This window comes from Hylobates moloch, unplaced genomic scaffold, assembly GCF_009828535.3.
Source record: "Hylobates moloch isolate HMO894 unplaced genomic scaffold, HMol_V3 SCAFFOLD_8, whole genome shotgun sequence".
Taxonomy (NCBI): domain Eukaryota; kingdom Metazoa; phylum Chordata; class Mammalia; order Primates; family Hylobatidae; genus Hylobates; species Hylobates moloch.
The window spans coordinates 119,844,181-119,870,176 of NW_026652283.1; the positions used below are offsets into that span (position 1 = coordinate 119,844,181).

Here is a 25,996-nt window from a genome sequence, read left to right on the forward strand (position 1 = left end):
TAGTTTATCATTATAACTGTTCTATTTTATTATTGGTATTGTTGTTAATCTCTTACTGTGCCTAATTTATGAATTAACTATCTGTGGTTTCAGGTATCCACTGGGGGTCTTGGAACGTATCCCCACAGATAACGGAAGGTTACTATGCAAAGTTCAAAAAATCAATTTATTACCAAATTAATCCATTTTATTATTATAATATGATGATGAATCTTACTGGCAATATTAGGTAACTTGTCTTTCAAAAGGAATAATCTTTAATCTAAAAAAAGAACATTATATTAACAGACTAGATTTAAGCCCTGGAGTTTATATTTAGGGACCGCTCGGATTTTATTTTTGTTTTAAGGACATGCCATGTCCTTCCAAATGAACAAACAGGTAAAAAGTCTGATTCTGCACATATAAGAGCACTCATCGATCCTGGGGCCAAACTGCTGGAATTCAAATTCCTGTAATTTCCCTTGATGGTTCTGTGAACTCAGAAGTAACTTAACCTCTCCATCTGTAAAAATGAGTACAATAACAATATCTACTTCATAGCTTCATTGTGAGGATTCAACGCCCTTGAAACAGCACCTGGATCAAAGGAGGATTCAGGAGGTGTCAGCTATTATTACTGTCACTGTATTTTACGTAACGCTAACTTGTTTGCTTGCTGCAAGAATCTAAACACTCAATATGAACTATGAAACAAATACCTGCTGCTAATAAAAAAAAAAAAAAGAAAGAAACTAGCTTAGCTGTTTCTTCATGGTGCAAACAACACTTGAAAATTGAAATTAATCTCTTATGTCAGATATAATCTTTTTTAAAAGGTGTGAGTTTTACATTCTTCTCCTAAATTGTCTTCATATTTTAAAAATTTCAAGTCTTTCAACCACTTTTAATAGCAAACTTTAAATTTTCCTACTCGTGTCCAAAATTATGTAAGATTAAACTATTCATATAATTTTCTTAGTGAAGAAATTAATATTTTAACATATATTTAAAATGAGTATTCACATTGTTTTGTTTCAGCAGTAATGCCTTTTAACTTCCTTTGCTGTAATACTAAAGGCAATCTTTTAAAATCAGAAATTCACCTTAATATAAAAATAATTTCCCCTAATAAAATTCAGATAGATAAATATACAACTTTTTTTAATAAGTAAGGTAAGGTTTATTTCTGCTTGTAGTTTATTTTCTAGGATGCAGTCTGTATAATTAGACTTTCTAATAACTGATAAGTAATTCTTTAAGTTCAGATTAACAGCATGAGAAAAATAATCATATAGTCCGACAGTAAAACATGTATTACACATGGTATGCAATATGCCAGGCTATAATATAGCTAATGTGCAAAACAGCAAACTAACAGAACAACGGTCAAAAGAAAAAAACAAAAATAAGCCTGTAATCCCATCACTTAGGGAGGCTGAGGTGGGTGGATCACCTGAGGTCAGGAGTTCAAGACCAGCCTGACCAACATGGTGAAACCCCATCTCTACTAAAAATACAAAATTAGCTGAGCGTGGTGGCACATGCGTATAATCCCAGCTACTTGGGAGACTGAGAAGCAGGAGAAGCGCTTGAACTGAGGAGGTGGAGGTTGCGGTGACCCGAGTTTGTACCATTGTACTCCAGGCTGGGCAACAAGAGTGAAACTCCGTGTCAAAAAAAAAAAAAAAAAGGCAAAAATATGGCCTCAGTTTGACATCTGGATGTCTGATGTGACAGCTGCAGGCAGCTTCATCTTTCCAGAATTGGAATGTTCTCAATCATAAGAGCCATCTGAGAAATCTGTTGATAAAAACTCAGTAAACCTCATCCATCTTACCAGTTAAAACATTTTTAAAATGCAGTTATGTTTTAAGAAATGTATATGACTATATGCAATTCAAAACTATTTTTAGGAAGCTAAAAATTTATTAAAACTATTGGCATAAAATGTCAAATAATGAATGGTTAATGAGTATATGACCTGGATCATACGCTGCCCCCAATTATCAGTAATCGGACCTTAGACATATTTATTTGCTTGATCATTTTATGTATTCTTTTGAGACCTGGGGATAAAGAAGTAAACGAGACAGACAAAAGTCCAAACCCTTGTGACACTTTCATTCTTCTGGGACAAACAACAACAACACAGTGCAATACTCCATACCAATAAATCCATGAAGGAAATCAAGTAGGCTAATGGCACCAGGGACAAGAAGCCTTCTTTGAGGACTAGACGTTTGAACTGCAGATTTAACTGATGAACTGGGGAAGTGTTCCAGTTTCAGTAAATAGCTTATGTTAGCCCAGACACAGAATAAGGTGTCATCTGTTTGAGGGGCAGCAAGCAGCCAGCTGTAGCTGAAGCAAAAAGACCAAGAGAGAATATAGTAGAAGAAAAGACGAGAGAAATGCAAGGCAGGAGCCAGATCAGGACAGGCCACTGTTAAAGAATCTGAATTGTATTCAGAGGCTATGGGAATATACTAAAGAATTTTCTGATTATAGAGCTGATTTATGCTTTAGTAAGACCATTCTAGCTGCAGTGAGGAGAACTGAGCAAAGTTTAAGTAGTGGCAGGGAGATCCATTATGAGGCTATTGCTGTCGTGAAACAGAGGATGAAGGTGTGACCCAGGGCTAAAGCAGTGAGGATGGTGAGAAATGGTCAGATTGGGGATTTGAAAGTACAGTAGACCTGAATTCCTCATAGGTTGGATACAAAGTGTGAGGCAAAGAAAGCAGTCCCGGCAGGGCGCGGTGGCTCACACCTGTAATCCCAGCACTTTGGGAGGCCTAGGCGGGCGGATCATGAGGTCACGAGATCGAGACCATCCTGGCCAACGTGGTGAAACTCTGTCTATACTAAAAATACGAAAATTAGCTGGGTGTGGCGGCGCCTGCCTATAGTCCCAGCTACTTAGGAGGCTGAGGCAGGAGAATCGCTTGAACCCGGGAGGCGGAAGTTGCAGTGAGCCAAGATAGCGCCACTGCACTCCAACCTGGCGACAGAGCGAGACTCCAACAAAAAAAAAAAAAAAAAAAAAAAGGAAAGAGTTCCAAATTTTGGCTTCAGCAAAATCTAGTAGTCAAAGCTAGGTGGTCAGGGTACAGATCATTTAAGTCCTCACTGGTTATGCTAAAGATGTTGGTCTTATCTGAAGGGCAGCAGGAGGCAGTCAGTAGAAAAAAAAAAAAAAAAAAGCAAAGGATTTTGGATACATTTTGCTGACTTACTAAGCCAGTCTCAGCAAGAACACACCAGACACCTCAATATTGCTGGTGGCCTGAGCTACAGCTGATTCCTTACAGAGAGAATGGAGGCTACCCATCAATCACAGATTTGGATTTCCACAGAAGTGCAATGAATCCAGGTTAAAGCTAATTTATTCTTGAGACACCTGAATGCAAATATATCCTCCTTCCCCATCCCCTTAACCCTATATGCACTAGGAAAATACTAGGATCAACCATCTTAGCAACGCTGTGACCATCTAAACTCACTCACTTTACACCCCCATCATCCTTGGTCCTGACAACGACAAACATTCCTTTGGTTATCTATCCTTTTCCAAACTCTCAGTCTCAATCTGCTCTTACCTCTTTTTTTGATTCAATTTTCCACTGCTCCCTCTATCCTTTCCACTCTGCCCACAGAATCTCCTTTACATAATTAACAAAGATCCTACTTTCTAGCCCTCTTCAACAAACATTCCCTTTGTCAACCACCTTTAACTTAAATGTGGCTCTCCCATAATACCACATGCAGTGGAGCCTTTTTAAAAAGGAAAGCTCCTCATTTTTCAAAGCTTCCTTACTTCAAAGTCAAGAACAGAGGTATCTACCATGTCCATGGATGCTAAGACTGAATCTGATGAAGCACACTTCCAATAGAATTGATTAAATGACTCTAAATTCACAAGGAAGAATGAAGGCTGAAAACAACCTACTTAAATGTGAAACACTAGGGAATTCACTCAGAAAACTAAAATATACTCATAGAAGGGTACTATGAAGTTGTTATAAACTCAGGGTGTAGAAAAGTACTTAATGCCTTTGGGAACATTTATGTAACTAAATTTGAAAAATATATATTATTAAGCAGTTTATAACACATTAGGCTAATTTGATTAAAGAGAAATAAGAGTGTGGGATACTCACAGAAGAAAAGGTTATAAATAAAGTACACCAAAATGTTATCTCTAAGTAGCAAAATTACAAATGATTTTTCTTTTTCATCCTTTTCCCATTTCTCTCAATTTCCAAATGAATGTATTTCTTTTCCAATCAGAAAGAAAAGGCCAAAAGTATGTTACTTTAAAAAATTTATAATCAAAACACACAAAAACTGCTCTTCAATAACATTTACATAGGCTGTTTTTGACTTTTCATACCCTTGTTTAAAACAAAAAATGAACAAACAAAAAACCTAAATACCTCCAAGTCCTTCAGTTTATTGACCAGAACTTCGGTCATTAGCAGAAAAACAAAAGAAAGCCCTCAAGATTTCTTCGAAGCCTATCATTCACTTACACAATAATTCAGCAAAGAGGATGATGACTCTCTCTGAGTAAGTCTTCTCTTTTACATACCCAACTGTACTATCCAAAACCAATGGCTACGTGCTAGGGTCCCTTAATTGCAAAATTAGGGGTACACTGTTGTTTTGTATAGCTTTAATAAAAAACATGCATTCTTATGTATAAGAGGGTATTAGTCACATATTTTTAAATGTTCTATAAAAACAGTCAGGCAGAGAGATCACCTGAGGTCAGGAGTTCGAGATCAGCCTGGCCAACATGGTGAAACCCCATCTCTACTAAAAATACAAAAATTAGCCAGGCGTGGTGGCACATGCCTGTAGTCCCAGCTACTTGGGAGGCTGAAGCAGAAGAATCGCTTGAACCCAGGAGGTGGAGGCTGCAGTGAGCTAAGATCATGCCACTGAACTCCAGCCTGGGCAACAGAGCAAAACTCCATCTCAAAAAAAAAAGATTGTCACTTTGTTAATTGCCTTTAAGGAAAACACATAAACATTTGTACACAGTTTAGGCTAATGCACAAAAATAACAACATAAAACGATAAGATACTGGAAAGAGATGTTCAGCAAGGAAATTCCTAAAGAAAAAATATTTAAGAAGGAAAATTCACTCTCAAGGTAAGTAAGGGTACTACAATTACATCTGGCATAAAAATAAAGAATGACATGTTACTCAGAATGATCTCTAATAACTGTAAGGCATTCCTTTCAAAAGAAACCCTTTAAAAAAAAATTAATGTTTAATCTTTTAAATTTAGCTCTGGAAATAATTCTTTCACCATAATTCCACCGGAAAGAATTACTTATTAGAGAACCCATATGGGCAGAAAAACATTTTGGAATACATTTCACCTAAGTGTTAGTTCACTACATTATGTAACATGAATGTAGAAATAGAACTGATTTATATTTCAACAAAATTAACGATATTACTAGACTTTTACTTTTAAATCGCATCTGAAAAGCTGTAGATCATTTCCAAAAAAGTAGATATTCTTGAAAAGGACAATTAACAAAACCAGTATTACGACCAAGAATTTCGTATCTTCCTATCTAAGCAAAGTACAGTGTTAGATGGCTTTCAAGTCAATTTTAGTAGATGTGATATCTGTCCTCCAGGAATCCTGGGTCTCCACAAGTGATTGTTCCAAAGCTCTTCCCCAAACTAACAACATCCAATATAATCTCCCCTGAAATTCAATACAAATTAGGAGATAGTTTCTTCTTAATAACTTATATTAAATTTTGCCTTTTAAAAAAGTGAAAGTAGATCTAAAAGCGTTGTTGCATTAAATGTATATAACAAATGGACAAAGCAGGTGTTGAGAGTTGGAAAGAAGGAAAGGTCAGAGGGAGGACATTTAGATATAGAGAGAGTCTTGCTCAGCATTTATAACCTACCCCTGTTACTATGCACTGTATTTCTCCTTTGGTCAGAGACCACTCTAAAGCTGCTATTGTTGCCCAGGACTTTGTTAAGAGACTGAAAGGCTGTAGAATCTGAGCAGGCCCGAGGCTATTTATTTTAATTTCACTACTTAAAATTATATATTTATACTTAAATTTCTTATCTACACTAATTTAAGTAGGTTTATTACTCTAGTGTATGTTACTGTTATTCAGCAACTAAATACACTAATCTTTGATTGAGAAAAATCGTATTAATCTGAGCAATAATTATATTAATTTTAGCACAGTGCAAAGTTGTTTTTCTATGCAGAGTAATTAAACAAAATTCCATAGATTTTCAAAGCTTTCTGTACATAAACGTTTTCCCTTCACCTCAGTATTTTTGCTAAATTTTCACACCATGGACTCTAAACTTAAACAAGAACAAAAGATTTATTTTCTTCGACCAAGGGCAAATTTAAAAGGTAGTTAAAAGTCATTTACTTTCACATAACCTAAAACAATCCTGTTAGCACTGCAGTGACAGAGGCTTATTACAAAGGTCAGTTAAGTAAAAGAGGGCAAAGGCAGCAGGACTCAGATGATAAGAATAAAAACAAAAATAGATCCAATGCAGCATTTTGAGAATGAAGATCAATGAAAACACTTAGAGCACTGTTTTCTATATTCTTATGAGAGACTTTTCCATTCTAGCATTTCCTCTTTGCTGGTTCTTGGTATTTGCTTTAATAAAACTAATATTTAAGCCACAAATTTGCATTATCTGAAGTAAAAAGATAATAAATGCCTCAGTTAAAAATAACTTATCTGTCATGGTAAAAGTGAAAACATATGAATAAAGTATAAACGGGGTGGCAAGGGAGAGGCAGCGGCATATTTTATTTAACTATCGATCCAAGAAATAAGGCAGCAGGCAGCAGGTTGTCTTTCCAATCAAAACTACTTTTATAGTAAAATAAATGCCCTTGCTTGCTCAACAGTAAAGGTCTTAAACAACTGAGAGGATGAGACACAGAAAAATTATGATATAAACCATAAAAATGACTAAAATATGAGTAAAAGATGTTATGATTTAATGCTATCATTCTAAGTAGACCGACAATCTTACTGCTTATGCTTATGACAGCATAGCAATTAATGAGACAGATATCAAATCAATAATAAAGTAGTAGATAATGGCAGATATATTTCCTTAGCTTCATCAGTGAAAAGAAAAATTCAGCATAACAAGATTTTATAAAATCAAGTAAGGAGTTACACAGATATAATCATTCGGTAGCTCTCTGTGTTCTTACCTGTAAGGACAGCTTTTGCTGAAGGATCTGCCAGGTCCAGGGCTGATTTCCCATCAGTGTTCCGAATGTTTGGATCAGCTCCGTGCTGCAGCAGCACTGTGCAGGGAAAGCAGAAACAATATCTTACCTCGGGGATACAGAGATTATTTACTGGTAAGTGTCGTCTCGGCATGGTGTAGGCATAAACATACATTGCACAATTTTTTTCTCTTTCAAGAAAAAAAAAAGAAAAAAAGGACTGCAGCAAAGAAGCCTCTCTAGAGTAAAATGAAGTTGGCAACTTATGGTACAGTATTATCACATGACTTGACATCATAAACATGAAACTAGAAAAATCTTGCAATGTAGAGTTTTGGTTCGCCTCCTTCAAGTAGCAGTATGGGAAGCTACGTGCTCGCTGGCTCACACTGTGAAATATGCTAACTGTGAACCTGCCCTCTCTTTACTACCACTGTGGTGGCTTGTTGCTGTTGCTGCTTTACTGCTGAATTTCCAAACGCTTCCTCTCCTCAGAATAGTTATAATACTGTGCAAGCCTTTTAGTGGCTCACCACTTGCACATGAAACTCACCATAACATACTGGCTTGCTTCCAAGAAGTTTAACAGACATAGTAATGCGTGTAACCCTGGTCCCCTGGAGTGGAGCTGCAAAAAGGAACTGCCTCCTATACTCATTCTTTCCGTCAGAAATGTTTAGAAATAGAAACTCAATCACTATAATATATTCTAAGGCATGAATGTAATGCCTGCCATATTGGGTAAAAGTAGCTACTGGGAATTCTTAAATATGGAGGTTCCTACAAAAGAGAAAATCACTGTTTAAGTAAAATCCAGATATATTAATCCAAAACATTTACCAGCCACATCTGGTATGTGGTGTGTATACGCAGGTAGGGTGGAAAGGGCAGGAGAGGAGGAGACTGTTGCTGTAATACTACCCAAACAATGATTAAATAAATGAATGTATTAAAAAGTTGTTCCATTAAGTAAAATTCAGTTGTAAGTTATGAGGCACTACCGTTGATGAGTCCCAAATTTTCATTCATTCATGACAGTTCCATGCTAAAGCACATACATTCTTTAGCAATATTTGGAAGGTAATGCTCACACATTACCAAGCAGTAAGTCCTTCTGTTTACAAAGCTCTTCCTTTTCCTTTAATGCATTAGCCATAAAATCAATGGCTTTGTTATAATGGACAAACAACAGCCTTATCCAGAACTAGGACACAGCTGCCAGGAAGGTGAGCCTGTGCATCTCATACATTACATTTTGGGGAGTTTCAGACCTGGGACAATAAAAACTAGCTATGGCTTGAGAAGATGCAGTGAGATTTTACAAAGCCTTTCTGTATTATTTCCTATGTGAATGCAAACAATGAACATAATTGTTTTCCAGATGTTTATAAACTGATTCAAGAGTCAGTAGAATAAAACAGTGAGTGCCACAATATCAAAGTGTAGTTACTCTTTCATCGTAATGGGTACAGCTATAGTAACAACATGTTTTTTAATTCCAGGAAGAAATTCTAACGTGAAGATTTGGCTGATAACTATCTCTAACTTTATTTAGTTGCTGAGTGATCACATGCAAAGGGGAAGAAAACAGAAGAAATAATAGCTACCATGAAAAGCGGAGTTTAACTGCATACTTCAGGAACTTCAGAATCTGCTTTAAACAAGAAGTAAAGAAATATTTTTATCTGAGTTTGACAATTATATGACGGGAGCTTTCATTTTGTAGTTTTTAATGAGTGCTGTAAGCAAAACAGTGAAAGTCTGACTGTTTCTCCAAAGTCACCTAAAACCTCAATCCTTCTTGTTTTAACCAGTATTTTAACTATTATAACTTGCCTATTTTGTAATAGAAATCTGCCATTACGGTTTAGTTGTAGTTTTGTTGTACTTTAGGTGACATTAAAAGAAGTAAACATTTACTTGAAATAGATATTTTCTAAATATGTTCGGGCCATGCCTATCTCTTTAATTAGACCTGAACACAGACACATCTACAGCAAAGTAATGTAGCAACAGGAAAGAAGTAGCTGAACTTTCTAAACCAGAAGCTGATAACCAAATTCACATTAGAAAATATTTAACCATATTTAATTCATCACATATGAATTAAAAATTAAAAACTCAGTAAAGTTAAGACTTTTAGGAGAAGTAAGGTATCTAACCTCTCATTAGATCAGCAGGGGTCTAAACTTATCCAGCTTTCATACAAGGTTACAAGATTGCCAGGAGGACTGAATTAGAACATAAAGTGGCATGCAAAGGTGCTGGGCAGGGAGCATGACAATCCCCATCAGCTCACCATAATATTTAAAGCACATGTTAAAATGTGTACTCTCAACTCTACCAGTGACGACTAATTCCATGCTTTGCTCTAGGGCAGGGGTCAGCTGACTTTTTCTGTAATAGGCTGATAGTAAATATTTTAGTCTTTATGGACTATTTGGTCTCTGTCTCAACTGTAGCTGAGAATAACACAAGTTTGAACTGCATGAGTCCACATATATGCAGATTTTTTTCAGTAAAAGTTACACTGAGTGTGCCTGTCTCTGCCACCCCTAAGACAACAAGAACAACCACACCTCATCCTCCTCCTCAGCCCACTCAATGTGAAGATGATGAGGATGAAGATCTTTATGGAGATCCACTTCCATTTAATGAACAGTAAGAACATTTTATCTTCCTTGTGATTTTCTTAAAAATGTTTTCTTTTCTCTAGTTTGCTTTACTGTAAGAATATAATATATAATACATATAACATACAAAATATGTGTTAATGGACTATGTTATCGATAAGGCTTCTGGTCAACAGTAGGCTATTAATTTTGTGGGAGAAAGTTACATTCGAATTTTAAAATGCATGTTGTTCAACGGTCCTAACCCCTGCATTGTTCAAGGGTCCTCATCCCTCCCTCGACTCTACCATTATAGTGCGAAAGCAGCCACGGATAATATTTAAATGAATGAGCATGGCTGCATTCCAATAAAATCTTACTTACGGACTTTGAAACTTAAATTTTATAGAATTTATAAAATACTCTTCTTTTGATTTTTTAAAAAACCATTAAACAATATATAAACAATTTGTAGTTTGCAAGCCACACAAAAACAAGAGACAGGCTGGGTTTGGCCTACGGACCATTTTGCTGACCCCTGACCTTGGGCAGTGCTATATAAACGTGGTCTGTGCTATACAAAGCATATTATACAAAGTTGCATTCCCAGGTCTATGCTATACAAAGCATATAATACAAAATTCCATTCCTAGAACTGTTTATAATCCATCTACATTGAGATAAGAACCGAAACTGAAGGTATTTAGAACTATGTCTGTTGTTTCAAAATTACCTTCTCCAGTACTTCTTTTTATTTATATTTTACAAAATTATTGGTCTGTCATGCACTGGGGAAAAAAGAAAACCCCGTTCTGTACCACAGACGATTTGAGAAGCACTGAGCCAGGGCACACAAGAAATTCTCTGGGCCTCAGTTCTCACGATTTTTAAAATAAAGGGACTAAACTTGATAAGGTGATCTCTACATATTTTAGGAGCGGTCTCAAATCTCTGATAATGCTTTTAAAGTTACAGCCAAAGACTTGAAGCATTAAGATCGAAAATATTCAAAAAATAAAAATAAAAAACAGCTGCTTCAAATAGAATCTCTTCTTCTCCCACCCTCTGAGTCAAAATGAAAAAAATAATAACAGAAAGGTTTTCATTTATCTTAACTCTTTAAAAAGAACAAACAAAACTAAAAGTTGACACCAGGAGCACTGAAGGATGTCAAATAGATTCTTAAATGTCCCAAACTATAATATTCCCCAAGCAATTTCTCAAATAGAATTTCATCCTAAAGTGCCTTCAAATCTGATCCTTCCGCTGTTCTCTATGGGAATTTATGTGGGACTATTTTCTAATACCAGAAGAATGGCACATACATGAGGCAACGGTAACAATAGTTTTCAAGAATGCCACACTGTACTCAAAGTGGTGTCATCTAAGACACAATTCTGGATGCTTCAAAATTTGTTTTCAACATTCTGAGCCATCAAACAGAATAATAAAATGTGACTATTAACACAAAATAAAATTAGAAATTCATCTTGTAAAATCAATATGCATTGATAGTACACTAAAACAGATTTTTCTTAAAAACTAGCACATTGCTTGATGATACAGGGTCATAGTATTTTTAAAAAGTAGCACAAATACCTTAGGCAAAGTTCCCAAAATACACCAACAATGTACAAAGTAAGGTTTGAAAGAAAAAGAAGGAAACTAAAATCTGAGTAACATTCAGTACATAAATTCAAGGGTACTATGGCCATTCACAAAGCCCCCTATACCATCTTTAACCACTGGGACATTATCAAACCTCAAATTCCAGAGAGTAGGTGGTTTCTAACTATTTTACTAATGCATCTCAGCTCTATTTATCTCCTTTGGAGGTAAGAGGGGCAAAGAAAATGTAAGCAGCTGGCATAACAAGACAGTTAAAACTAAGGTAGGGTCACAAAATTCAAACACCCATTTTCAAATGAGCTATGGCAAGAAGGACACACGATTTTCCCATTTCTGGTACAGGCATTCAGCCACGGGGAGCCAAATTCAGCATGTATTACTTTAGCTATGTTGTTTCATTTCATCCTTTAAAACCATTAAAGTCAAGCATTTGCATAATTATTGCAAATAAAAACAAAATATTTCTACATTTATACAAAGACTCATTTTGTTAAATTCCTAGAAATTACAAAGTGCTACTATAATAAATTGTGTTTAACTGCAGGCATTATTAACTGATTTTAAAAGACAGAAGACATAGAAACAACGTGAATTTTCCAAGCGAAAAATGTAGCAAGCTTTTTAGAGTAAATTATCAAAAGATGTTTTAGGAAGTTTTTACTTTAAAATTATAAGCATCTAACTCTTTAAGAGTAAAGAGATATACATTTATTAGACTGAGTTTCAAAAACAGGATTACATAAAGAACCAAGTTCCTTGAATTTTTTAAGCAAAGAAAATTTTTAATTTTACAGAAAAATATCAAAGGACTAAATTTTAACTATAGTACAGCCTTCAATGTATAAGACTCTTTACACATGAGCTTTAAGAGACAAACTATTTTTATAAACTGAAACATGATAGATCCTTGTGTTTATGCACAATTTCTTCTACACAAACATGTATATTAAAATGGTATGATATTATATAATGGCATAAGTTATGCCATTATATTATACAGTATACATTATATCATATATAGTATGCTACAGTATATACTATACAGTAATACAGTATATATTTATATATTATAGATTTTTTAAAAACTCTTTTATGTTTTCATCCAAAATACATGTTACTTATTACAGCATAAAAGTAGTCAAGCTAATGTATTTTATTTTTCAAATTATCTGAAGTTGATTTACCACTAACAGTAACTATGAAAACTCAAGGCCAGGCGCATAATCCCAGCACTTTGGGAGGCTGAAGGGAGCAGATCACGAGGTCAGGAGACCAAGACCACCCTGACTAACAAGGTGAAACCCCATCTCTACTAAAAATACAAAAAATTAGCCAGGCGTGGTGGCGGGCACCTGTACTCCCAGCTACTCAGGAGGCTGAGGCAGGAGAATGGCATGAACCCGGGAGGTGGACCTTGCAGTGAGCCGAGATCGTGCCACTGCACTCCAGCCTGGGTGACAGAGCGAGACTCCATTTTAAAAAGAAAAGAAAAAAACAAAAAAGCAAATTCAAGTAACCAGTGCTATCCCTATATAGGATGGCTTACTGAATTTAAATTAGAATTTAAATGGCACAATTTTCTGTTTTCAGTAATGGCAGAGTAGCTTATTTAAATCTCCCCTTAGGCTGTAAACAACGAACAGAACTAGATTCAAAACAAAAACAAAAACGCAACTTCTAAAATCATCTATGAGCTAACAAGACAGTTAAAGAATTGCCAGCTGAAGGCTGAAGAGCAAAAGAAATCTAGAGGGTAAACATGTATGGAAGCTGTGATTGTTCTGAAGGCAATTATTGATCAAGAAAAATAAAATCTGTCATTTCAATGTCTCATGGAATAAGGGGAAGAGCAATAAAAGCCCAGAGCCCCCCCAAAATAAGGACTATTATGAGATTGTTCCCCACACAACAAGGGTGATACCTCCGGATGAGGATAAAGTAGATGTGAACTGGTCCTATTACAGAATTATAGCTCTGGTTGGAAACTTTGGCTGTCTACGATATCTAAAGCCTTGAATTTGATTTAAGGTGGCCCCAGATTGGCAGTAGCTCCTATAAATAAAGAGTTGGTAAATTGTCCAGGGCATAACCAAGATAATGAGGCACATAAAAATCTAAAATGCAAAACCTACCACTGCTAATAGACAACTCAAGAACAGACCCATAAAAACTTCAGGTATCAGAGGTATAAGACATGTATTACAAAAAGAACCATGCTTATTGTGTTTAATAAAAGATAAGCTGAAAGATCTAAAAAAGATGAAACTATAAAAAAAGGCAAATTTATAAAAGAATTAAACAGAACTTTTAGAAATAAAAATATAACAATAAAAATTTTAAATGAAACTTCAGTTTCCAGCCACAATGGAATAACTGGTATCAGACTAGCTTTCCCTCTCTGACATAACCAATTATGAAACTGGAGAAAACAGATGAAGTAACTAATTGCAGGCAGTAGCCAGCTGCAGTTGTAAACTGTGATCCCTGAAAGAAGAGTAACTCACAAGATGGGTACCATAATCACCCAACTCTCTGCCTAACACAATTTGCCAACTACATAAACACAACAAGAGTCAAAGTAGAACATGGTGGTTACACTGAACTGAGAAGACAGAAATCCAAACACAGGGCAGAAGAATTGGCTGGAGTCGGCAGAATGGTAAACTAGAGAAGAGGGATCTATGCAGAGAGCAGGCCCCAGATGCCTGTGAAGGAGTCCCCAGGGATCACATGGCTGGGCTGGGCTGTACCTGTGCAGGACAAAACCTCTGAGACTGATCTGGCAATAGCTGCTAGGGACTGAGAGCACAGCAAAGTGAGTAGAGGTCTCAAGGTGCTAGAGAAAGAGCAGTGCTGAAAGAAATTGGAATTCTGGCCTTGAGAAAGTAAAGAGAACCTAAAATCGCCTTAACACACCTGACCCACCTTAGCGCCAGCGTTAGTTATGAATAAGCACCATGACCTAGAACAGAGAGCTGGGGATCTACAAAGTCAAAACTATTTTTATAATAACATTAAGATATTATTCCCTTGTTTCATTATATTAACATTTGCACTGATGGTTCAACAGAGGATAAACTACTGATAACACAAGCCGAGCATGGTGTCTCATGCCTATAGTCCCACCACATTGGGAGGCTCAGGTGGAAGAATTCCTTGAGCCTAGGAGTTTAAGACCAGCCTCGGCAACATAGGGAGACCTGGTCTTTTCAAAAAGTAAAAAACTGAGGCAGGCGTGATGGCACACACCTGTGGTCCCAGCTATTCGTGGGGCTCAAGTGGGAGGATCGCTTGAGCCTCAGGAGGTGAAGGCTGCAGTGAGCCATGATCGCACCAATGCACTCCAACTTGCATGACAATGTGAAACCCTGTCTTAAAACTAAAATAACACAAATCAAGGCAGTGCCATCAACATCTATTAGTGATTATTACATTCTTCACTATAAAACATATATGCAGTAAAAAAAGGAGGGTTTCACATTAGAATGCCCCAACGAAGCAGTAAAATTACTGTATTTTATTAAATATCGGCCAATAGATTTCTTTAAAATATTCTCTGTGAAGAATTAGGAAGTACTTATAAAGGACTCTCAAATTCATAGACTTTTCTGCTGACATGGATATAAAATAACAAATGTAATTATTTTATATTGTATAATACAACATGTTAACAAGTTAGGCCTCACTTAGGAAACGAGTATTTTTCATATGACAAATGGAAATCATTACAAAATCATACATAGGTACATACGCAAAGATGCTTTCCAAGTGTAAGACCACCAACGGATTGTGATGTTACAGAGTGCAAAACTTTTTCTGACATAGTTTCAGATTCCACACTGCAGCTAACCACTAAGAAACTACCATTTGTCCAGTTTGCATGTGGAATCAAAGAAGAATATCCACAATTACTGGAAAGGTTACTGATATACTCTTCCCTTTTCTAACTATAAATGTAGATCTTCTTCAGATATTTTGACCCCAAAAAGCCTATCAGAAAAGACTGCAAACACAAGCAGATAAGAGAATCCTGCTGTCTCCAATTAAGTCAAATATTAACAACATTTGCATAAATGTAAAATGATTCCACTCTTAGGACTATTTTTTGTTTTGGAAAACAATTTTTCAAAAAATGTTATTCATGCAACCTGCAGTAAGTTTGTTATTTGCTATATGAATTAAGTTTTTAAACTTCTTTGTTTCAATGTCTAATACAATATGCATGACCCCTATAAAAGCTCTGTGAAACGCTCAATAATTTTTAAGAATGCAAAAAGAGACTAAACATTTGAGAACTTGTGCCCTAGAATAAGCCCTAGTCTAGACACATAATACTAATAAAGCCCGAAACCGAGGCAAAACAAGGTCTGCAGAAGAGACAATCTTAAAGAAACATGGGAAACACCTTGGGCTTTCCACAGATCTGCATTAACAAAGCTTAAAAACAAACCTCCCTAAGTTAAGGGTGATTTTAAACCAGCAATAAGGTGATCTGCTAAAACAAGAATAAAAATTCTTCAGAGGAAGATAATAAATATCACAGAGTGACCAGCATGTCCACTATTGAATAAAAAATTATTAAACATACAGAGAGAAAGGAAAATGTGATCCGGTCAAGAAAAAAAAAATCACAAAAATCAACCCAGGATAGCCCAGATGTGTTAGGGTTAGTTAGCAGAGACCTCAAAGCATCAATTATAAAGTTCACTCAAAGACTTAAAGAAAATAAATTCCAAGAATTAAAGGAAAGTATGGTCTTAAGAAGTGGAACACAGACACACTCTGATAATCAAGTGGGAAATTGTGGAACTAAAAAGTTGAAGGACTCATCACACTACCTAATTTCAAGATTTATCGTAAAGCTCTAGTAATCAAGACAGTGCAGTACTAGAATAAGAATAGATATAGATATAATAGCACTTGTGCAATTATTGGAGTTGCAAGTTAAACTAGCTACTTTGTGTTATGAAGCATAACTTCTAATTGAAAAACTATGTTATTCAGATTTGGGTACATAGAGCAACGGAACAGAAGACAGCTCATAAATAAACCAACATATAGGAAGTCAACTGACTTTCCAACAAAGGAAGCACAGTAATTCAATGGTGGAAAAACAGCCTATTCAACAAATCATGCTGAAACAACAGATTCTCTATATAGAAAAGAAAAAAAAACGCAAAATAACTCTTACCTCACACCACACGAACACATTAACTCAAAGTGGACTACAGACTTAACATAAAAGCTAAAACAATAAAATCTGTTAAAGAAAACATGAAAGAAAAATCTTCATGACCTCGAGATGTAAAGATTTCTTAGGAGAAAAAGAAACTAAGCCTTAAAAGAAAATACCAATAAACTGTGTTTTATCAAAATTAAGAACTTCTGTTCTTCAAAAGTCACCATTAAGAACATGAAAAGACAAAACACAATCTAGAAGAAAATATTTGCAACACATATATAAGATAAAGAACTCTCCTGGATTAGAGAAAGAACTTCCAAAAATCAATCATTAAAAGGCAAATAATACAACTTGAAAAATGAGCAAGAGACTAGGGCATTTCACAAAAGAAGATATGTAAATTACTAATAAGTCCATGAAAAGATGCTCAACATTATTAGTCAACAGAAAAATACAAACTAAAAAGACTGGCAATACCAAGTGTTAATGAGGAGATTCTAAACTGGGACTCTAATACATTACTTGTGGGCATTACAAATGAATGGTTTAACCATTTTGGAAATCAGTTTAGCAGTTCCTTATATAGCTAAATATACACTACTGTATGTCCTAGCATACATACTTAGTCTTAAGTATTTACTCAAAAGGAAACAAATACACCAAAAACCCATGTGTCCACACAAAAGACTTGCATGTGAATGATCATATGTTTATTTGTAATAGTCAAACACTGAAAAAAATCTGAAGCAAACCGTAGCACAGTCATACAACAGAATACTACCTAGCAATAAGAAGAAACAAACTTTTGTTTCATATAACAGCGATGAAATCTCCAAAACTTCAAAACATGATGAGTGAAAGAAGCCAGACACACAAGAACATATTTCTAGAACAGAAAATTAATCTACAATGTCAGAAAATAGATCATTGTTGACTGGGGATGGCTGACAAGAAGAAAAATTGACTGCAGATGGGCACCAGACAACTTTTTGGAGTAAACAAAACTGTTCTATTATCTTGATCAGAGTGGTAGTTATATGGGTATACACATTTGTCAAACCTCATTAAAATGTATACTCAAAATGTATTCATTTTATTTCATTACTTCAAACTTGATAAAATTGATTTTTATGTTATATAAAACTAATATTTTAAAAGCTTTATAGAGGGTCCGACTGCAATTAGAAACAGCTAAAGAGAAAATTACTGAACTGGAAAATATGACAACCAGTATTTCCAAGACTGAAGTACTGAAGTATACAGAGGAAAAAGAGAGTAGGATGGATAAAAGATGGAAACTAAAAGGCCTAACATGCTGCAATTAGTCTTAGAAGAAAAGAAAAAAATAAAATATATATATACATACACACACATACATGTATGTATTTACAGAGCTAATGCCACAGATTTTCCTAGAACTAACAGAAGACCCCAATCTACAGGTTCAAGATGCACCAACAGGATAAATTCATTAATCATTTAGAAAAAGTTTTTCACATATAAATTAGGAAGAACAACTATAAGAAGGTAGCTAACTCAAGAGAAAGCACGCAAGTTAAGAAATTAATAGTATATAAACTATACTGAAGAAAGATAATTTTAGTGAGCTTGGCTTAATATACATGTTATATACGTTATGCAGATACTTAATTACAATTCTATTTCCATTGAATTCTATTTAATTCTACTTCCAACTTGCAAAAAGCAATTACTTTGCAGCTGTAAAAACCCCATATTCCTATTCTTGGAATAAATTTAAGTTTGGTGATATCATTAAATTATGTTATACTGTTTAAAATATTTTAAATAAATGGCAAGAGTGAAGTAGATACACTCAAAGGTTTTGTACACACAGTAGTTTATGTACAAAAGGTAATAAAACAGGGACGAAATCTCCAAAACTTCAAAACATGCTGAGCTCAATGTACAGTGAACATACTATATGTACATTGAGGTAATGTGCCTATAATGCATATATACTATCCTGCAACTAAGGCATAATCTATGTCTGATTAGCCAAATCAGAGAAATAAAAACAAATCAAAACTCTTTGATATAAATTTAATACTTATTTTCATTTGCAAAATTTCACATTTTTAAAATATTTTACTTCCTTTTTCTTTTCAGAATCCTCTTCAATTATTAACACCTTTTTTTTTTTAACATTAGAGTTCCTACCTCTGAATAAACTACTCATTGAAGTTACTTGAATTCTAGCATTCATAGGAAATAATCACTGAATGTGTATACCACATTAAATTTGGGACACAAAAAGAGTGATGAGTTCTGTTTTCTCTTAATATCCTCGTGCTATTAAGTTACTCTTGAAAACATAAGATAAACATTTCTTTGATGCACAATGGTGTCTTCAGCACTGAATGAGAGGTGACATTCACTTAATGAAGTAGGGTTCTTCTTTCAACTTAATTAATATCCTCTGGACGAACCTATGAGAACCTCATTATATCACGTACAGCCTACTGTGCCTTACTCATAAAGCTCTTCTAAAATAGAGATTTAAGAACAGGTATTCTAGTATAATGAACAGGGAACTGAATTGGGTGTCAGGAGAAAAGTTTAGAAGTAATGGTTGTGTGGTCTTAGCCTCTTCTCTTTAGCAATAAAATGGTTAGTAATTTCCCAGTGTTCTAGAGTTATGCTGCCCAATATGGTAGCTAGTAGCCACATGTGAGTACTGCATCCTTGAAATGGGACTAGAGAAACTGATGATCTGAATTTTTAGTTGCATTTTAAAAATCATAGTTAAGACCAGGCATGGTGGCTCATGCCTGTAATCCCAGCACTTTGGGAGGCCAAGGCATGTGGATCACTTGAGGTCAGGAGTTCAAGCCCAGCCTGGTCAACATGGTGAAAACCTGTCTCTACCCAAAATAAAAAAATTAGCCAGGTGTGGTGGCATGCACCTATAATCCCAGCTACTTGGGAGGCTGAGGCAGGAGAATGGCTTGAAACTGGGAGACGGAGGTTGCAGTGAGCCAAGATCGCGCCACTGTACTCCAGCCTGGGCGATAACGCGATACTTCGTCTCAAAAAAAAAAGTTATAGTTAAATTTAAAAATTGATAGTTGATTCAGATATTGGTAAACGTTTAACATATTTAGGACACCTCGGGTATGTAAATCTAGTTTTTCGGCTACAAATTTTATGAAACCCAAATACAGATCAAGTATTGATCATGAAAACGTTGTTTGAATTGAGATATGCTTTAAGTATAAAATATACATCAGATATCAGAGACTTAGTTGGAAATAATGTTAAAAAATCTAATGTTTTAGACACACTACATGTTGAAATAATACTTGAGATACATTGAGTTAAATGAAACATTATTAAGTTGATATCACGTGTCTCATCACTTCCCATTTGTGAGGAGGCGTGGGGCTTTCTGCCTCTCTCTCTTCTACTGGCTCTTCCAAAACAGAGTATTCCACAACTCTCAATGCAGTCATTTGGCCCTTTTCCTTTCAGTGTCATCCAGAGATACGCAGACCATGGGGAGCTGGTACTATTAGCTTCCCCATCTTTTCACTGTCTACGTAAGTAATCAACTAGCTAAACCTACAAGTGGCTTGTTGCATCTTTACCAGCCTAAGTAGTCAGGCTCGGGCTTTTGCCATGGCTTGTCTGTTGAATGCACTTAATAGGGGGGAGCTGTCCTGTGTGTTATGTTTAACAGCACCCCTTAACTCTACCCACTGGATACCAGTAACACTCCCCAACTGTAATAACCAAACATGTCCATAGATACAGCTAAATATGCCCTCTAACGGGTAAAACTGTCCCTGCTTGAGAACATCTACTCTTTAGGTTCCTATGGACCCATCCCCACCTCCTCATACACATGCAAGGCGGAATACATGAAGGTCTATGCTTCTTCCGGACCTCTGAACACTTTTATATATTGCGTTACTGCATTACATTTCATTTGAAGAAAGATTTATGTGGTTTCTAAACATAAGAAATAAGTACAGCAGTAAAGTAAAACTGTAAATAAGTAGAAAAGATAATAGTAGTAGGAAATAGTAAAGATGATCTCTAAATATCCTTCTAAATTTAAGGTGCTGTGGTCTACAAATATATCTTTGAGTAATGACTTTATCAAATAGAGCATTTTTATTAGAAAGGATAACAAACCACTTCAGCTACCTTAATAACAGGAAAATTTATTAAAGAATAGAGGTATTCCATTGAACGCAAAGGCAAAAATGTGTCTCAAAATTTAGGTGTTGCTGTCTTTCCCTGTCTCCCAGACATTCCCCTTAGATACAAACACATACGCCTGTATTATCTCAATCTTAGTTCCAAATTATCATGAAAGAAAATTTGGTCCAGCTTGACTCAGCAACTGGTTCTGGACTTAAAAAGTTTGGCCAAGGAACTAGAAGAGGCAGTACAAACAATGGTGATGGGAAAAGAGGCATTGGTTCTGAGCAAACACTACTTGTGCAGATATCTCAATGAGTAGCTAATGCAATAATACATGTTAAATTCAAAGTTTTAACACATGTTAAATTTAAAGTTAATGTTTTAAAAATATGTAAATAGATTTACATGTACAAACGGGTTCATAAAAGTGATAAAAAAAACTACTTCAGCTACCTTAACAACCGGAAAATTTAGTGTTATATCTGAGAGTGAAATAAACAGGATTTGCACTTTCTATTTTATACATTTCTACACCGTTTTTCTATTATATATATGTATTCTTTTTATAATGAGATATTGATCCTCAGACAAAAATGATCTTTATGCATGCTGTTTAATGTTTGCAAAACAATGCTTTTTAAAACCTCTTGCTTACATAAATTACTTTGTAACTAATAAAGAAAAACTGGACCATTCTTCCTATCAAATGACTAACATTAAATATGGTAACAGCAATGGATAAGACAAATGTGAAATAAATCTATTAATTTAGATTCTGTAATAATGCTGAGTGTAGAAACAAATTGAGTAAAATAGTGAAGAGATTATCTATTTCATAAAATTCTAAGGTTTCAGTCATACTTTCATATATGAAAGTCTTAGTCTTTCATATAAAAGTGACCCAAAATTCAGAATTCTGTCAACATCTGGGACTAGCATACTTGGAACAAATTAATTTCACCCCAGTGAACTACGTACCTCATTACAAGTACTTTTTTTCCACGTGCCTCAGTGGGAAAAAATAAAAACTGCATTTCCTTTTTTAAAAAAAGTTCAGCCAGGTGCAGTGGCTCATGCCTCTGAAATCCTACCATTTTGGGAGGCCGAGACCAACAGATCACTTGAGCCAAGGAGTTCAAGACCAGCCTGGGCAACATGGCGAGATCTGTTTCTACAAAAAATACAAAAATTAGCTGAGCGTGGTGGTGTGCACCTGTACTCCCAGCTACTCAGGAGACTGAAATGGGAGGATCACCTGAGTCAAGGAGGTCGAGGCTGCAGTGAGCCATGATCACACCACTGGACTCCTGCCTGATTGACAGAGTGAGACCTCATCTCAAAAAACCCCACAGTTTTTAATAAAAATTTTTAAAAGTTCAAAAAAATAAAGTTCTCTACGAGGTCTGCCATGGCAATATGCCATAGTTAGAGCTAAGAACACAGGTGTACTTCAGAGGCGGGATTCTGGGGCCAAACTGCACAGGTTAGAATACCAGTTCTGCTGCCATCACTTCTGGGACCCTAGCAACTCCTTTACCTCTCTGAGCTTCCATTTCCTTGCCTGTAAATCAGGAGATAATATTAGAGTACCTATCTCATCGGGCTGTTAGGACAAAACAAGCCTATGCACATAATTTTTAGAGATATTAAAAAATATTTAATTACCCACTCGAAAATTCATCCATGTGAATAAAATTACTGAGTTTTACATGAGTTTTAATGAGTTAAATGCATCTCCTTCAATCTTTGTGGACAAACTTTGGCATAAAATTTTATGATAATAAAAGATTCTTCCAATTCAATTTTGCTCCTATTGTCAAATTTTCTTATAAATATAGAAAATCAAGACTTTTTTTTTTTAAAAAAAGGCACATCACATCTGCAGTAACTTAGGTATAGATTATTCTGTATGTATACATAGCAGATTTTTATATTCCAGACGACTTTTATCCTTTTTGCAATGAACAAAGTTAATCCAGGACACAATACATTTGTAAAATCAGAATTATCCACTCACATAACAATTTACTACAAGATAAGGCAGACACTGGAATAAATATAAGATTGAGTGTAACGAAGCATCTGTCTTTCTACCTGGAAACTCAATAGAGAATAATGACTAAAAGTTCTGTCCCAGGAATTAGATAAACCTCAGTTTTAGAATACTGCTCAATCCTTAGTAACTGTCTGACCTTGGGCAAGTTACTTCACCACTGCCAGTCTTAATTTCCTCTTTCATAAAACACTACCTAACACAGTGAATTGCTGTTACAATTAAATGTGACAATATATATAAACCCAGCTTGGCTCTTTGCACATAACGAGAACTCAATAAACACTCTCTCCTATCCCACACAGAATCTTTTCATCTGTCTTTCAAAAACAGATACACAGTGCTAATAGAAGATCTGCTGGATTGAAATAAAGGTAAACTGATAATAGCCCTAGGAACAATGAATTCATTTGTGCCACACCAAACTGCTATATTATGCTTCTTTTTATTTAGGGGTAGATTACTTTTTCGAAACTTGACTAGATTCAACTAAATGAAATGTCCATAAGGAATAAAGCAAGTATCTCTATAATCTGAGCAGGGAAATTTATAATAGGATCATAAAGCTTGCACAACTCTAAGGGACAATTACCACATGTAAAAGGTGCTTCCCAAACTGTTTATGAGAGAGAAGAAGGGACAAACAGGAGAAACACTTCACCTGTCTTTGGGAACCGTTCCCTAAATTGCTAACTCTACCTCCTCTCTCTCAAGGCCTCACGGACTTACTAGCATTCCAGATAAATTTCTTATATGTGCAAAACATTAAGACCAATTCATTCATACACACACACACACACACACACACACACACACACACATATATTTGAGACAAGGTCTTGCTCTGCGGCCCAGGCTGGAGTGCAGTGGCGTGGTGCAATCTCAACTCACTGCAACCTCCACATCACTGGCTCAGTTGATCCTCCCACCTCAGCCTCCCAAGTAGCTAGGACAGCAGGCATGTACCACCACGCCCAGCTAATTTTTCTGTTTTTAGTAAAGACGGAGTTTCTCCATGTTGCCCAGCCTGGCAATTAATATTTTTATCACTAGTTACAAGGTTTAAAGTTACATATTTAAAAACTTCCTCCCTCCCAAGGAAAACAGGATTAAACCTGTGCCATAATAGTAAAAATCTGATTCTGATTTGAACTTTAGTCTCCTAAGGAAGTATATCATTACTGGCCAGGCGAGGTGGCTCACACCTGTAATCCCAGCACTTTGGGAGGCTGACGCGTGTGGATCATGAGGTCAGGAGATCAAGACCACCCGGCTAACATGGTGAAACCCCGTCTCTACTAAAAAAATACAAAAAATTAACCGGGCGTGGTGGCAGGCGCCTGTACTCCCAGCTACTCAGGAGGCTGAGGCAGGAGAAGGGCATGAACCCTGGAGGAGAAAGTACATCATATAATTACTGTTATTTTCCTATGCCTCTGACAACTGATTCAACAGACTGAAATGCCAATATTTTGCTGTACTTTCAATCTAAAGGACATAAAGAATATAACTTAAAGAATTTTCATTCATTAGGACAGTTATTTAGCTAAAAGCAAATAATTAAAAAAATAGACTGACTTTTGTGTTTCCATGGGATTCGACACATTATCCTATTATCAATTGTTCTGAATGATAGTATTGAATCACATATTTCACTTCCCAACTCAACTTTTCCCCCACATTGAGGAAAAGACCACCTTTTTCTTTTTTTTTTCTTTTTGAGACGGAGTCTTGCTCTGTCACCCAGGCTGGAGTGCAGCGGCACGATCTCGGCTCAGTGCAAGCTCCGCCTCCCAGGTTCACGCCATTCTCCTGCCTCAGCCTCTCCGAGTAGCTGGGACTACAGGCGCCCGTCAGCACGCCTGGCTAATTTTTTGTATTTTTAGTAGAGACGGGGTTTCACCGTGGTCTCGATCTCCTGACCTCGTGATCCACCCACCTCAGCCTCCCAAAGTGCTGGGATTACAAGCGTGAGCCACCGCGCCCGGACTTTTTCTTTTAACATAATTCATCATCTGTCTTTTTCCTTGTCTCATTCCTAGTGGGTTACAATTTTCAGAAACAGCAACTGTGATGTCCCTTGGCTTGAAAGAGAGCTGTTTACCCATGAGTAATCTGCTTTAAAAAAATTAACCAATTATTTCACACACTTCATATCTGGTTACAGCAAACCACAATACCCCTGCTATTGAAATATTTGTGGTGAAAATGTTTAAGTTACATTAATGATTCTCCATAATCCTATATGCAGTATCTCCAATGACTAGGTTAAAAGAATGTAAATTACAATGAGGAAAAAAGAGCTTCATGTCTTATCAAAGCACAATTCAAGTTTACAAAATTACAAAGGATACTAAACAAAGAATGTAACACAAATTCACACTGATGGTAACAAAGAGCAGCTTATGGCAATGTCAGCCCTTCACTTAGCTTTGACTGAGTGTCCGCTTTGTGTCAGAATACAAAAATAGTCTTGTGTGGCAACCTTACTGTTGCATACAAGAAGAAAGCAAGTGGAAAGGGTATTTACTGAGACTCTACTTGCTTTCTCTATATTCTTTCATTTAACTTCCCATAAAAATTTTATGCAGTAGAGCCGATGTCCATTTTATAATTAAGAAACTGAAGCTCAAAGCAAATGTGTAAAATCAGTCTCTATGTGATAAACTGCAATTCATACTTAACTGTAATGCCAAGTGCTTATCTGCTATCTTACAATTCCATATAAATGCAAGCTAAGATTACCACAGAACAATACTCAAGCTTTCTTCCCCTGACGTAAATTCTAAAAGGCATATCTACATATTTGTCCTTAATACCTTGTCTACCACTCCTATATTCAATGTCCTCTTCCTAATAATCCCATCACAATTCCCCTGTGGGAACACTTGAAAAATACCTATGACAGTGAGAGTTCCATTTCAGGGGACCCACTAGAACATTTCCTGGCCTTGTTCCTTCAATCCTCAGAACTCAAGTTTATTCTTTCAAAGACCAGCACTCAAAACTGTGTCACAAACAGGCAAAACAAAAGATGTGCCCTGTATCTCTAACCATGATTATGCGTACCACAGTAAATTTAGAAATTTTCAGGCTTGACACAAAAGT

General features: G+C 35.9%; 1 protein-coding gene across 4 annotated transcripts in view; it reads right to left on the reverse strand.

Annotated features, from left to right (window-relative positions):
- The window catches only part of TNKS (tankyrase), a 223,285-nt gene that overhangs the window by 153,767 nt on the left and 43,522 nt on the right, over positions 1-25,996 (reverse strand). For all 4 annotated transcript variants that reach the window (XM_032162495.2, XM_032162497.2, XM_032162498.2 and 1 more), the window contains exon 3: positions 7,228-7,323. In XM_032162495.2, the coding sequence (XP_032018386.1) occupies positions 7,228-7,323 (96 nt within the window). The remainder of the gene's footprint in view (positions 1-7,227; positions 7,324-25,996) is intronic.